General features: G+C 34.9%; 1 protein-coding gene across 8 annotated transcripts in view; it reads left to right on the forward strand.

Annotated features, from left to right (window-relative positions):
• Positions 1 to 15,562, forward strand: part of Srek1 (splicing regulatory glutamic acid and lysine rich protein 1) — a 36,741-nt gene that overhangs the window by 2,169 nt on the left and 19,010 nt on the right. For 6 of the 8 annotated variants that reach the window (XM_019209452.2, XM_010637266.3, XM_019209454.2 and 3 more), the window contains exons 1-3: positions 8 to 289; positions 8,823 to 8,956; positions 14,544 to 14,659. In XM_019209452.2, coding sequence (XP_019064997.1) covers positions 129 to 289; positions 8,823 to 8,956; positions 14,544 to 14,659 — 411 coding nt within the window. In that variant the 5' untranslated portion in view covers positions 8 to 128. Of the gene's footprint in view, positions 1 to 7; positions 290 to 8,822; positions 8,957 to 13,735; positions 14,257 to 14,543; positions 14,660 to 15,562 lie in introns of those variants that run through there. The other 2 variants (XM_019209453.2, XM_019209456.2) reach the window with 2 other exon arrangements.

A 15,562-nucleotide genomic window follows, 5' to 3' on the forward strand; every position in this document is an offset into this window, starting at 1 on the left:
CCGGCGCCTTGAATTCGCCAGCGGGGGCGCGCTCGTGGCCGCGCGTCCTCCGCTTTCCCGGCTCGGTAGCTGACGCGTCGTAGACGTTGGGGAGCGGGAAGGCAGCGGTATTGGCAAGCGGGATCGCGATGAACAGCGGTGGCGGCTTCGGTTTGGGCTTAGGCTTCGGCCTTACCCCGACAGCGGTAATTCAGGTGACGAATCTATCTTCGGCGGTGACCAGCGAGCAGATGCGAACGCTTTTTTCCTTCCTAGGAGAAATAGAGGAGCTGCGGCTTTACCCCCCCGAGTAAGTGCCGATTTCTGCTGGGGGAGGGGCGCGGGCGCCATAGGGACCTGGGGAGCCGAGGCGTGGGGGGAGCGCGGGCGCGCGGCGCCTGTCACGTGACCGCAGGGCCTTACCTTGGTGCCCATGTTTGATGAGGGCACTGGGTCCGCGGCCCTGAGGTCTCGCCTTCCTGCCTTCCTTGGTAGTCGGATTTGCGAGTTAATCGCTGCACCGAGCCCGAACCCTGACAAATAATTGGGAAAGGTTTCTTTCGTTTGCTGTGCCACCCTTCCGGCCTCCTTGGAATTGGTGCGCTATGCCAGTTTCCCTCCCCCGAACTTAAGATGGCCGCAGGTGGACCTGGAGTAGTCCTCATGGTAAACGTCTGCTAACGTTTGTGCTCTCTGAAGATCGCGGAGACTGCGCCTAAGCAGCTGCCCAGTTCCTAAGACCCTAAAGTCAGGCTGTTAATGCTGATGAGAAAGCCTGCGCCTGAAGACAAGATGCACTTAGGACTGTTTTTGTTTTCCAGGGTGGTGTCAGAAATTCAGCATCATTTTAGTTTATCTAATCTAGTGCACCCACGTTCATTAAAAACCTCTGTATTCACGCTTTGATTAACAGATTGAATTTTCCTTCCGGAAGGTCACACTAGCCCTAACCTTTCAAAAAAAAATTGTAAATCGGTGAAAGATTATCCCTGCTCTGTATGTACTTGTATGTAAAGTCCGGATCTTAACTGGCGTTCACGAGTCGCGGCCACTTCCCAAATAATGTAATGTATTTTGAAGTGGTAAATTTCCATTATGTGATATTATTTAATCAGAAAACTCGTGGGGGTTTGCACATTCTTCAGTTTATTACACAAACTATTATTATTTTTTTGAGGTGGGAGATAGGTCTTAGAATATGAAGTTCTACAGTGTTTTTTCATTGTATTAAAAAAATCTTTTGAAGGAAGAAGTACTTGCCCACGATTTGTTTTGCTTGTTTGTTTTTTGTGACAGAGTGTAGTTCAGGCTGGCCTTGAACTTAATATGTAGTCTAGACTGGCCCAACTCACAGCGGTCCTGCAGGATTAGCCCGCAAGAGCAAGCCACCACGCCCAGGCCATGATTTCTTTCTTTTTATTTTATTTTTTTTCTTCTGTTTTTTTGGATCTCACTATGTAGTTGAGACTGACCTGGAACTCACTATGTATCCCAGGCTGGTCTCAAACTCACAGCGATCCTTCTGTCTCAGCCTCCTGAGTGCTGGCATTACAGGCGTGCGCCACCACACCCAGCTCATGATTTCTTTCTTTAAAAAAACTTGACATTTGATATACTTGGTTTATTTTATAGTGATGCAAATAGATGTATTTTGTTTTTTATTTGTAAGTAGATAGCAGCACTACAGTGTATTGATAAAAGATGTGTTTGAATACATTTTGCTTTTTAAGTTTTTCTCAATTTTTTGTTATGAAATATTTCATGCACACAAAAACGTTGAAATAATATATTGAACAGTTGTATTCCCCAAAATATGCATTCATTGCTTTAGTTAACAGTATTTCCTGAGTAGTTCTCTTTTTTGGATATAGGTTGTGTCCACCCCTAGTATTTAGTTTTCTCTCATCTAGAACAGACCTTTCCATCATACATCTCAGTCCTTTTTTTTAAAAATTTTGAGTCACGGTTTCACTAAATTGCAGAATTGCACAGACTGCTTTAACTTTCAATCCTTTTATCTCAGAGTGCTCAGTCTCCCAGAGTGCTGGGATTATGGGATTGCAGGCCTGCACTGCCCAGCAAGTTAGACTTTTTAAATTTACTTTTTTGGTTTTTTTGAGATGGGGTCTCCCTATGTGTAGTTCAAGCTGGCCTTGAATTCACAGCAGTCTCCTGCTTTAGTTTCCCAAATGCTGAGATTACAGGCATACTTCACCCTGCCGGGCTCAAGTGATACATTTATGACAAGAATAGTGAGAAAGTGCTGGGCATGGGGGTGCAGGTTTGTAATCCCAGTACTCTTGAGTCTGAGGCAGGAGGATTGCAAGTTCAAGCCCAGCCTGGATAACATGGTGAGAACCTGTCTCAAAAAAAACCCCAACAAAAATAACTGTGTAAGAGATTGATTTCCTATGATATTATAGCTTTATCTTTAACTTTTGAAGATGCTTTCACCTGTTACGTACTCAGCATTTCTTAACATTTGAAGTGGTTGAAAGAGCGGTGTAGTCTGAGTTTGAATCAATTACTAAAATACACGAACTATTATAAATTAACCTTGGGGTAGTTGGATATCTTGTAAGAAATATATCACTATTTTTCATTGCCAACATAATACCATTTGTATTGTTGAAACTTGAGTTTGGGTTGCAGTACACTGCCCGTTATTAACTGATAGTCAGTAATGGTCTGTACTTTTGAAATTAAATGTCATTTGAGTTTAAAGGGCAGAGAATACAAAGCTCTTACACATATAATGTATTAAAATGGAGTTATGTGTCACAAATTGTAATACATTTGGCACAATTATAGCATAAATATAATAAAAGCCAGGTAAAATTCTTAAATACTGCAATTTTTCCTTAAGTGCATTACTAGATCTCCTATTTTAGTTTTGCGGCAATGTTAACATGGGTGATTAACAGGTTTTCTGCTCTAAAATTATCAATACTTGGTCTTTATTTATAATATATATTTTCTGTACTGGGGGTCTTTATTTATAATATATATTTTTTTCTGTACTAGGGATCGAACTCAGGACCTTGTGCTTGCCAGACAGGTGTGGTGGTGCTGAGCTAAATCTCCGGCCTACTTGGTCTTTATATTAAAGAAGTGTTTGTGGATTTTGGCTGAAACATAAAAATGTAGTAATAGTTGTATTGAAGATATAACTTGTTTTGCAGTGTCATGTAAACAGTATTTTGTGATTACTCTTTGGAAGTTGAATAGAAATTTATTTGATTTAAAATAGAAAATAGATTTCTTAAGTAGAATGTGAAAACAGTTTCTTTTTAAAATTTTATGGGCCTGGGGAATTAGCTCAGTGCTTCTCCCGCCTCCCTTGCAAGTGCAAGGTCCCAAGTTCAATCCCCAGTACCAAAACCAAAACATTTTATGGACCTTAGTGGCTGATGGCTTATGGAGAGTGCTGTGACCCTCAATTTAGTTCCTAGTGCACACAACACAACATATTAGACATGAAAGCTTAGATTTAAAAAATTTAATTATTTTGCATGAGACAGTGATTCAGTTTCACTTTAATTTTTGAACATTAAGAATTCTTATTTGCAAAAAAAGAATTATTTGTAGTTTGACTTTTTTTGTGTTGCTGGATGATTAAAAATAACCAGAATTACTATTTTAACTTTTTTGCACTATGTGTAAATTTCATAGCTCATGAAAACCTTTCCATAAAAGTAAGAAATACATGTTTTTTCAGTATTTTTCTTGAAGGTATAATGTACATACAGAAAAATGAACAGATCAAGAGTACAGTTCAGTAATCTTTTTACAAAGTAAACATACCTGTGTAACCAGTGCACGGAAGCTCCCTATGCTCTTTTTCAGTTGGCTGACTTGGAAAGGCTAATTCTATCCTGATTTCTAACACTGGAGATTTTACCTGTGGATTTTTTTTTTGTTGTTGTTTTTTGGCTTGCCAGTTTCCTTCATTTCTCTGGTCTGTAAAACTTGTAAGAACACAAGAGAAATGTATCAACTCTTTAAGTTTAGTTAAAAATTAATATAGTCTAAACAGCAGCTTTATGGAAAACAGAGAAAAGAAAAATCTGTGATCTTATCACCCTATCACAATACCTTCCATTGTATTTCCCTGTAGTCCTTTTTATATGTCATCATTTCATAAAGTATAACCAAAGGAGGAATTGTGCTATCCATAGTACCATTGGAGTCCTGTAAGAAAATCTTGTTATAAATGATGTGTTTATTAATATTTTTATACATAAAACTACTTTGGCTATGTTTTGAATTATGTCCTTTGTGATTCTTTAAAGAATCTATACTAATACACTAATAAAATATTGCACATATTATTATCACATTGGCTTTTGGAAAGATTGTACAGTGCCATCACCATGTTAAATGAAAAATAATCACTTAGGACCCAGCAAATTTAATAGATGCACAGAAGTTGATTCTTTGTTGTCTGCGTTTAACACTCAGTGAGAAATTCTGATTGTTTTGAAAAATAATTAAAAAAATATTTAAAAGCAAAATTTGAGATTCAACAGTTGAGGTCAAACTAAAATTAAGATGTGTGCACTACTTTTTATAGAGGATTACATTTAGATGAACTAGAATATACATATACACCTGCTTTTTAAAGTTAAAACTGTAGGTTAAAATACATTTTAAAATGACTGTTTAAATCTAGGTGCTACAAGAGGCTCAGAGGCTTTGGTTTGATAACCATCACTGCAGTAAATTAATTTAAAAAGGTAGGAAAATAGATCTGTTTGATAGTTTAGATATACTGGAGAAAAAGTGAAATAGAAGATTTGGAAACATGCTGATTTATAAATAACAGTTTTATTTCCTGAGATACTTACCTTTGTTGAGGTTTGCTACTCTATTTTAGTCTGTAGAGTTCAACATAAAATTTTACCACCTCTTCTGAAAGCTTAAATATTTACAGTTTTGTAAAATAAAGCTGAGCTGAGGCAGGAGGACTGTTGCAAGTTCCAAGCCAACCTGGGCTACATAGTGAGTACAAGGCCAGCTTAAACTACATAGTGAGACCCTGTCTCACAAAAAACGAAAAAAAAGCTGGGCTTTATTATTTCAAGAAATGTAATTGGACATAGGATTAGGAAAAGGATTAAAGACGTAGGAGTCAGGGCACAGGATTAAGAACAGGACACAGGAATAAAGCTTTGAGGTAGCTTGACTTCATATCCATGCTCCATAATAATGTGATTTAGAAGAGACCGTTTTCAACCGGTTCCTGAGCTTTTCACATCTTGGAGGAGTTTAATACACAGTTTATTTCCAAATCAGTCTTACATTTCCTATCAAGTTACAACTAGGGATATTTGGGAATAAGCTTTTAATTTTCAGTAGTGATTACTTGAGTATTGATCACAAAAGGATCTATCACTTCAGGAAGTATAGCTTTAGTGGTGTCTTTTCAGTCTCCTAATGATCTCAGGGCTAAAAGTATTGCTGTTGCAGTTGTTAGGGTTTAAGTAGGTCATTGTATATCATAGGATTCTTTTGGTTGCAAAGGACAGAAACAGTGTTATTCAATCTAGCTTAAGAAGAGACATTGTTTATTAAAAGGAAACCAGTAAATTGAAGAATAAAGACTTAATAACTACAGAACAGCCAGGCCTCAGGGAGACTGGGACTAGGAACCAGAAAGGTTATCAGCAGTCAGTGTGACTTTCTGAGGAGGTTTTATTGTCAGCTAATTGTTTCTGTGTGTTTGGCCTGTTTCTTTGCAGAACTGTTTTATACTTCCTCATCATTTGGGCCAAGATATTTTCCCGCCTAGCAGAAAGAATTTGATTGTTAGATGTCATTTGTCAAACTTGACTACCTAAATTACAGGTTGCTGGTCAACCAGAAAAATGGATCCTTGGGACAAGTGTCTAATCAGTTTTGGCCGGGAAAGCTCAGAGGCTTTATTGAGGGTTTCATGTAAGGAATTGTGATAATGCCTGTGCTGAAGCTATGTAGAATGTGTTTGCATTAGATATCAGTGTGATCTATTAAGATGTTTTATCAAAAGACTTGAAATTTGAGACGAAGAAAAGTGAAACTATCATTCGGAAGGCAGGTGTAGAAAGTACATCATAGCTAGATAGAATAGAACGTACAAAGACCCACGTGTTTATGATGTGTTTTTACAACCACACTATTTGTATACCTGGAGTTTTGGATTGGATGTCTTAGATGATGAAGCAGGAACAGAGGGGGCCTTTGAGGAAAGTTAATCTGTGAAATGAAATGCATTTCAGAGTTTAGAAGGATCACTACAGTGGCTTTTTGAACACAGTGTGATAGGATGGCAGCCATGGTAGTAATCTAGGTGAAAAATGGTGAGGGACTGAATAAAGGCATTGGTAATGAGAATGATGAAAATATTATTGTGACAAAATATTTGGCAGATGTCTCAATAGGGTTTATTGACTGATTGGATGAGAACATAAAGGATGATAAGTCATTCAGAACAGGCAGGGTTTAAAAAACAACCCAAATCCCAGTTTACTAGGGTATTTTTTACTATAAGATGGTGGAATTGGGTACTCTTCTCATTGGGGCACTCTGGGATGAAGCCAACAAATCATTCCTGTATTTCATGAAACTTGCTGTTTACTGTGATAGGAAATGTGCCAAGCAGGGGCTCTCTACATTTTTAGAACTGCTGACATTTAATTGATTAAATGTAGTTAGTGGCCACATCTAAGTTCAGGGAATAGAAAAATGGCATTTTACTGTATATCCAGAAGAAGCTTTGGAAATATTTGGTAAATAGCACTAATAATTATCACACTAGTAACTCAAATTTAGACTAGGGAAATGTGATGGTATATTTAACTGAGATGTAAAGTACATAGGGCAGTGTTGGTAATAAAGGAGTATATTGAATATATTTTGGAATTAATGAGTTAGGGGTGGATTAAAGTATATTAGTATTCAGCATATTGTTGGGTCTGGAAGTGTAATTCTCAGGAGAGGCCTAATTAGAGATTTGGTAATATAAAGGTAATGGTTTAAGTCTCTAAAAGTGAAGTTGGGGATGTAGCTCAGAGGTAGAGCACTTTACATAGTATGCTTGGGAACCCTTCCATGAATCCCTAACAACTAAAAGCAACAACAAAAAACTCTAAAATCTCCACTGTAGTCTTAGAAATATTCGAATATGAAATTAAATTAAGGTCTTTTGTATATATCAGACCCCTCTCAGGCTAGATAGCCAGCCATGTGATTTTCCAGATTTTTACAAAGAAAATTTTATATGCGATTGTGCAATGTAATGTGGACTCTAGTCCATTTGATTCAGTTTAATATAGCAAAATATAGTAAAATGAACAGAACAAATGAAAGGAATTTTTCCACAATAGGAACATATCTTGTTAAATTCCAAAACATACTACCTTCCTGGGCAATCTTTTTTTTTTTTGGTTTTTTGAGTCAGGGTCTCACTATGTAGTTAAGACTGACCTGGAACTCACTATGTAGTGCAGGCTGGTCTCAAACTCACAGCGATCCTCCTGCCTCAGCCTCCCGAGTGCTGGGATTATAGGTGTGTGCCACCACGCCCAGCTATGGGCAATCATTTTGATATCGTATCTATAATCAGTTTTCATTAAAGTTTGTAATTTTCTTGCTAAAGAGCAAGAAAAAAAAAAGACCTAGCTATATACCAAATCTATAACATAATGTACAATCATTTAAAACATTTAAGATTTTTCTTTTCATACTAAAAAAAGATCATTTGAAAAACATCATATGTAACTTGTGCATTAATAATTTACTTTGGTTTACAAACAGGTCTAGGAAGTTGACCACAGTCTGAGAGCTAGTAAATGCCAAAGTTAGGATTTAGTCTAATCATTCAATTTTTAGTCTTATGCAAACCTTAATCTTTCAAGTAATCAAGAATTTAGTGGGGTTGGTGGCATGCACCTGTAATCCCAGTATTGTAGGAGGATCACCAAGGGTTCGAGGCCACCCTGTGCTATATAATGAGTACAAAGCCAGGCTGAACTACATACCAAACAACACCTCCCCCAAGAATTTAAAAAACCATTTTGAGAGTCTCAGGGTGCAGCTCTGTAGTACAGTGAGTACCTCACATGCATGAAGCCCTGGATTCAGCCCTGAGCACAAACACAAAAAACTGTTTTGAATTATTTATGCAATTGACCAAACAGTATAATAAAATATATTGATATTTAAAACTGAAACATATATGTACACACATGCATATATAAACATAATTAGTAAAGATAATTAAAGTTGGAAAAACAAAGCAGTTCTACCCCTTTTGTAGTCAACTCAGTTTACCTGCTCTGCCTAAGGTGGTTTAATTCAAATTTCATACCAGACTCACCAAAAAGCTCCCTTACCCAGTTTTCTGAGTCAAAGCATTGCATATATTGTCATAGAGATAAATATAGCCACGTTCAGACTTAAACACTGGGAAATCACATATAGGAAGAATTGGGATTCTTCAGATTTAGGGAATGACATTTAGAAAGAATTGAAGTTTGAAGGCCGAAGTTTTTGTATGAGGATTTTGCCTACGTATGGAATTTACAGACTGATCGAACCTCCTTTTTTTTTACCAGCTATTGACTCAGATTAAGGATTGACTATTTGTTTTTTCAAGTTTTACATGTAAAGCTTTAGGCTTGTCTCTTGTCAGACAAATCACTACTGCATGAGTTTTGCCATTTTATGTTTTAATGAACCCTAGTAACAAGATTTTTCTAAACTCGATTAGTTAAGTTTATGTAAAGATGTGAGAAAGAAATTTTAAGTGAAAATGACAGACACAAGCAAATGTTTATTGAGTTGTTTTTCTTTTTATCTTGCAGCAATGCACCTCTTGCTTTTTCCTCCAAAGTATGTTATGTTAAGTTTCGTGACCCATCAAGTGTTGGTGTGGCCCAGCATCTAACTAACACGGTTTTTATTGACAGAGCTCTGATAGTTGTTCCCTGTGCAGAAGGTTGGTATCTCACATTTTTTTTCTATTGTTTTAATCTCTGTCCTATTACTGCACCCTTCTGTCCTAAAAGATTAGCAAGTAGGCAGTACTCTGGGAAGTGTGTTTGTGTGTGTGTGTATATGTGAGAGAGAGAGTGCACAAAGGTGAAATGTAGAGAAAGAATTTTTATCTAATAGTAAATTAAAGTGGTTAATTTATTACTTGTCTACATTTGAGATTTTGTAACATAGCATTTAAAAAATTCATTAAGTACTTGGCTTCTCTAATTTCCTTTGGTTTCCTATAGTCAATTTTTGGATTCTCAAGAGAGCTTTATGAAATTATAAAAATAGTTTTAAGTTGCTGTGGGTAATTATTTTAAGTATGTAAATAAACATTTATTAACAGTGTTAATAGTATTACAAATAAAAAGTATATGTTAAATTTCTGGGTTAATTAAAAGAAAAATATCTATACTTTCAACTATTCTTTTAAAGTAATTTACCTTAATTGTTACCATGAGACTATTCTTTTGTATTCAGTGTACTTGTTTGCAGTGCAACTGGATTGTTTTCTTACATTGGCCTGTGGATAATTGAAAAAATTCATGGAAAACGATTTTTCAAAGCTTTCATCAAGAAAATAGTTATTGAAGATAAGAACAGGGCCAGAGGCCTTTAGTTACGTGTTAAATTTAATGCTTTAAACTGCTTTAAGAGCTAATTATTACTAATTATTTTTTAGTAACTTCTTTTTACAGAGCTACTCACATAATAATAGGCTGTGCTGAATTTTGACAGTTCTGGTGTGTAATTAACTTTCATTTAGAGCACTGAATATGGCATGTATACATGGATTTTAGAATTGGGTTATGGCAGATTGAAGTGTCCTTAAAAATAGATATTTTCTGTGGATGGTGGTAATTTACAGTGTTAAAATTTATCAGAAACAATTTATTGGGTTTTCATATATAATTTTTAATTCAAATCTTTTGTAGTGACCATTTAACATTAAAATAATAGTGTATAATAAGCATCTTTTCCCACTTTCAGGTTTTTAATGCTTATTTTAGAATGCCTTTTCTGGAATGTTAAAAACAGTTAAATACAGTGAGTAGAAGATAGTTTTGAAATCTGAGAATAGTACATTCTGAATTTTTTCAGATAAATTTGAAAATGTCTTGCCCATGTTTTAGGGCTTAGAGTGGGTAGGGAAAATAAAAATAAGTTAAAGTTAATTATTTGTTAATTTGTAACAAGTATTTATCCTTATCTGATGTTCTGTTAAGGGTACAATGAGTCCAAAATTTGAGAATGAGGTGAGAAAAGAGATGGTTAATGATTTAATTTTATATAGTTTTTACTGAAATTACATGTCAAGAAACTGTAGGAAAAAAGAAACCAAATAGAAGATATATTAATCTGAAATACCGTATCAAAATTCCACCAACAGCACAGGCTCTTTATAATGATCATTATTGAATTCTAAAGAAAAATTTTTTGTAAGCGTTGCTTTATTTGGGACCTTAATTTATTCCCATAAAACCTTTTGTACATTAGAGAAGCCCTGTTATTTGTCATAGATGTTCAAGGTTATTGGCATGCAGAAGAGGTTCCTTTTACTGTTTATTTAATAGAGATGGGTAAATGCACATTGAATTGCAGGTTTTAAATATTTTTTATATTATTTTGATACAAAGTTTTATTTGAACACAAAAATTTAAGCACACTTTTTTGCAATTGAGAAGTATTTTAAAACACTGGCATAAAAAGAACTTAACATTACTAATAGCATTAGAAATTAAGAGGCTGAGGATTTCTCTCAGTGGTTCTGCTGCCTGCCTCACAAGCTCAAGGACCTGAGTTCACTCCCTGGTACCAAAAAAAACAAAATAACATATTAGAAAATTTCTAGTACAAGAAAACATTTGTATACTTTTTTTTAGTTAAATACAAAAGTGATGAATTTGTGGAAATTGAAGAATTTCACAGTGAAAGTCTGAATATAAAGTGCAGCAAAGAATTAATGCATTCTTGTACTAAAAAAGTTAGCAGAGTGAATTTGAAGTAAACCCAAGGAAAATGTTTCCGTGGAGGATTTCTATAAGAGGAGACGTGCTGTGGTGCTATGAGCAGTCTGTGGACACTTCACAGACTGCATTCTTTCCTTGATATCATAGAAACAGTGTCATGACATAAATGAGAAAAACCATAGAAAGTTTAAGAAAAGCGTTTTAATTTCTTTCAATTTGCTAGTTTTAGTTCAGACAATAACAGGATCTAAGATGTATAAGTAATGTTTGATGTGTAATGGGTTCATACATATTTAAGTATTAACTATTGTTTATAAAATATGCCATTTCAAAATAAAGTATACTTTCATTATACTTGTGTAAATATGACCTCTTTTGTTGTTGCGTGCATTTCAGATTTCTTTTTATAAATGTTGACACTTAGAAAAGATAAGGTCAAACATAACAAAGGTGTCAGCCTAATCATCAGTCATAAATTTATGTCCACATTTTCTGGTAGATGGATTTTGACTATTAATTTGGTTTTGTATGTTTTCTCTATGTGATATTTGTGCATTATTAGATGACTAGACTGGCCAAGGCAGACCTGTTACACTTGCCTGAGTTAGGCATTGTTTGCCATGCCACTAAACCTGCCGTCAAGTGAAACCTTCATTGGGGAAATGAGATCGGAGTCTGAACCGCAGAAGATGGACGCCCTGTCTCTGTTTTTTATTGTTTTACTTTGATTTCATTTCTTTTTCTTTATTTTGTCCCTTTTTTTTTGTTTTTGTTTTTGTTTTGTTAAATCTCTTTCACTTTAACTTGTGAGCTGGTTTTCCAGTTCTTTGTAAATGGTATTCCATTAAGGTTTATAACGTGTTGCAAATTATATCAGGAGATGATTAACAGAGCTCAACCTTAAGATAAATTTTCATGCAGTAAGTTAGAAGAATATGGTGTTTTGAAGCTCAGTGGGTCTTAATGGGTACTTAAGAGATTGATCAGGTACATTTTGTTCTTGAAACAAAACAGGAATCTTAGGAACACTTTGTGATCTCAGTACAACATTTTTAGTTTTTTTTTTTTTTTTTCCAAGTCTACATCTCTCACAAAAACCAACTGATGGCTTTTCATTTTCATTCTTTCCCCTAGAATTCTAGGCATACAAAGTCATCAAGGAAAATAAGTAAATTTCTTACAGCTATCTGGAGGTAGGGCAGGGAGAGTCTTTCACTTTTATGGTGGTTATACAACTTATATTTCCTTGTCTTAAGACTTTGTTGCCTATGTGGGGAATGGATATTTGAGACACTATTAATTACTTGCATGTGTAAGCAAACTTTGTGTATGCTTGAGTTTTTGAAGTTGAAAATTCTTCAGATGTTACTAGCTTATAAATGGCTTTAGAGGTTATACTTTAATAATGTGAGAGATGTTGTTTTTCCTCTCAATTGTCTTTGAGTAGTACAGCTTGGGAAAAATGCTAAATGATTATTTGTTTTATACTTTTATACAATCTGATAGTAATTAGAAGATAAACTTGATACAACTTTATTTTGAAAATTAAGCAATGGAATTTTTCCTCAAGTTAATAGAATAACACATATTATTGTACTTAATAGTTACAGATTTATAGTTATTACTATCATGAAAGACAATGAGAATCTGACAACCTGCTGATATTTAACCCAGAAGTGAGACTTCCATAATAGCATGTAATCAACTTTTAGCCCATGTTGAAAAATCCATTTCATTGGTGTAGTCTTTTTACACTGTCTTTATGGATAGTTGTGCTTATTGGCAAGTAATACTAAATTTGGCACATCTGTACTAGATTAGCACCCTTATTTAGGTGTGTAAATTAGTGTATTGAAGTCTAGAGTTTGCACGCACTTCAGGACCCTGGTTGGTTGGTTATCAAGTTCAGGTTTTACAGATCTCTTTAAAAAATAATACCTGTTTATAATAGATGACTTGAGTGTGGTATCAATATAAATAGTATATATCTGAGTATAAGTACATGTTAATACTAGTAACTAATACATATAAAACAAATTATTGTTATTCATTGTCCAATAAAGTCAACCTACTTTTTATTTTCTTTGTGCATGTTAAGAAATCTGTTCTCCAGAGTTTAGATTGAAATAATTGTTTTTGAAATTAGTCAAAATGATAGCTTGGATGCTACTGCAAAGTTTAAAAATAGGCATTTGCTAAAGCTAATGTAATTTTTATTCTGTTTCTATAGATAAGACAATCCTTATTTAAAACAAGTTTTTAAATTTTATCTATGTTTAGAGATACATTCAGATAATATTGTTTAGAGGTTTATTTCTGCCCATCTAGTTGATTTAAGGTAGGGTTTTTACCTCTGAAACCAGGCATGGTACTTTTGAAAATTTAATACATATATTTCAACTTACTGTGATTTTGTACACTGTTTTAAAATACTTCTGACAGGTTTGTAGTAGAAATGCATAGCCAGATAGCAGATGAGTAGTTATAAATAAATATACCTGCAGTTTTTCAGTACACTTTATTTTGGTGAGAAGATAAGGAAAAATACGGAAGTTTTAGTCTGTCAGAATTAATTGACAAAAATTCAGCAATTAAACATGGCACATCATGTGCTTGTTTCGTTTTTCATGTTGTAGACATTTTTTTTACTAAGATTGTTTTAGTATTACTGTTTTTACAGTTAAAATATTTATAAGCAAGACAAGCTTACTACCTCTCTTCAGATAAGCATACATTTAATTGGTTCTAAAAGTATTTTTAAGAAGTTTTTAGAGACTAGGGGACTTTTTTTATTCTTAAAATTTTTTTTAGCAATTTCCCAAGGCATATTCTTTAGACATCACTGATACTGGTGAGATGCCTTATGAACTGAGTAGGTGTGGATTTCCCTTGTAAATTGAGGATGATTATATGAAGTAGGTTTTGTTTTCTTCTGTTTACTTGAAATTGAATGGAATCTGTTGAAGGGTTATTGAAATTGTTTGCATCACAAGTAGGTAGTTTGAGCAGCAGGATAGGGACACTCATTAAGGATCAAATTTCAATTCGCACATATTTGTTTTTTCTTTTTCATTTTTTTGACTAATTTGGTTATTTGCCATTTCTGGGGATTAAACTTTAAAAAATGTTCTTCTTTTCTGTATCTGATGTTCTGTGTGCTATTAGTGATGCAGCCAACACGAACGGTTGTCATGTGTAACACAACTTTCGATCACCGCGAAAACACCGTCCTGGGAAAGCGTCCATGCTTGATATCGTTTGGTTCATGAACATTAAGTTTCCAGTACAGGTGACCCATAGCTCAAAGTGTTAAATAATTGTCTACATTATTCAATTTTTAAAATAATATTCCATTAATGAGATTGTTAGTCTTTGAAGTTTTGCTCACTTTTATTTTTCCTAGTAGAGCAGGCTAAAAGGAAAGACTTAAGTTCTTATTTATTTCTTTATGCAGATGTGATAGATAGATTCATTTATTATTATTATTTTTTTAAGTGCAAGGGTAATTGTAAAATCATAGTGTAAAGGTGGTGTGGTGTTTCTGCTTTCCATAATGTTTGGAACTTGCTTCTGCAGGTAAAATCCCAGAGGAATCCAAAGCCCTCTCTTTATTGGCTCCTGCTCCAACCATGACAAGTCTGATGCCTGGTGCAGGATTGCTTCCTATACCAACCCCAAATCCTTTGACTACAGTAAGTACTGTCATAAGGAAGTATATATTATAAAAGAGGTGAGCACTGAACTATGTAATCAGGATAAGAAGCTTGGAGAACTGTTTCTACTTCAGATTTGTTATTTTTATTTTATTTTATTTTAATTAATTTATTTATTTTGTACTGGGTATTGAACTCAGGAGAGTGCTTGCAAGGCAGGTGCAGTGCCACTGAGCTAAATCCCCAGCCTAGTTTGACATGTTTTTAAAAGATCAGACTGGCTGCTGTGGCAGAAAGAAGTGACACTATCTACTTCAGTTGTTATTTTTATTTTATTTTATTTTAATTTATTTATTTTGTACTGGGTATTGAACTCAGGACTGTGCTTGCAAGGCAGGTGCAGTGCCACTGAGCTAAATCCCCAGCCTAGTTTGACATGTTTTTAAAAGATCAGACTGGCTGCTGTGGCAGAAAGAAGTGACACTGGTTTTATGGATTGTGTTTTTACCTTTGGGAAGTACCATTACTAAACAGTTGTTAAATCTTAGTAATGTATAGCACATTTGTAGTCAAGATTTTCTGGAGTAGTGTAAATGAAAGTGGTTGTGTTTTTTTCCTTGAAAAATCTTTGTGTTAATTTTGAAAATTTTTCCCATTTTCCCATTCTAGATCTTTCTGTTTCAGTTTAAGTTACATTAAAAATAACATTGTAGCCGGGTGTGGTGGTGCATGCCTGTAATCCCAGCACTTGGGAGGCTGAGGCAGGAGGATTGCTGTGAGTTCGAGATCAGCCTGGGCCACATAGTTCCAGGTCAGTCTCAACTACATAGTGAGACCCTGTCTCAAAAAAATAAAAAAAAATTCTGTTTTCTCTGCATGGTGGGAAGCTGAGCCAGGAGGGTCATAAGTTGCAGTTTCAACTGTTAGCAAGACCTTGTCTCA

This window comes from Fukomys damarensis, unplaced genomic scaffold (genome assembly GCF_012274545.1).
Source record: "Fukomys damarensis isolate Sample0158 unplaced genomic scaffold, DMR_v1.0_HiC HiC_scaffold_1, whole genome shotgun sequence".
NCBI classification, from domain to species: domain Eukaryota; kingdom Metazoa; phylum Chordata; class Mammalia; order Rodentia; family Bathyergidae; genus Fukomys; species Fukomys damarensis.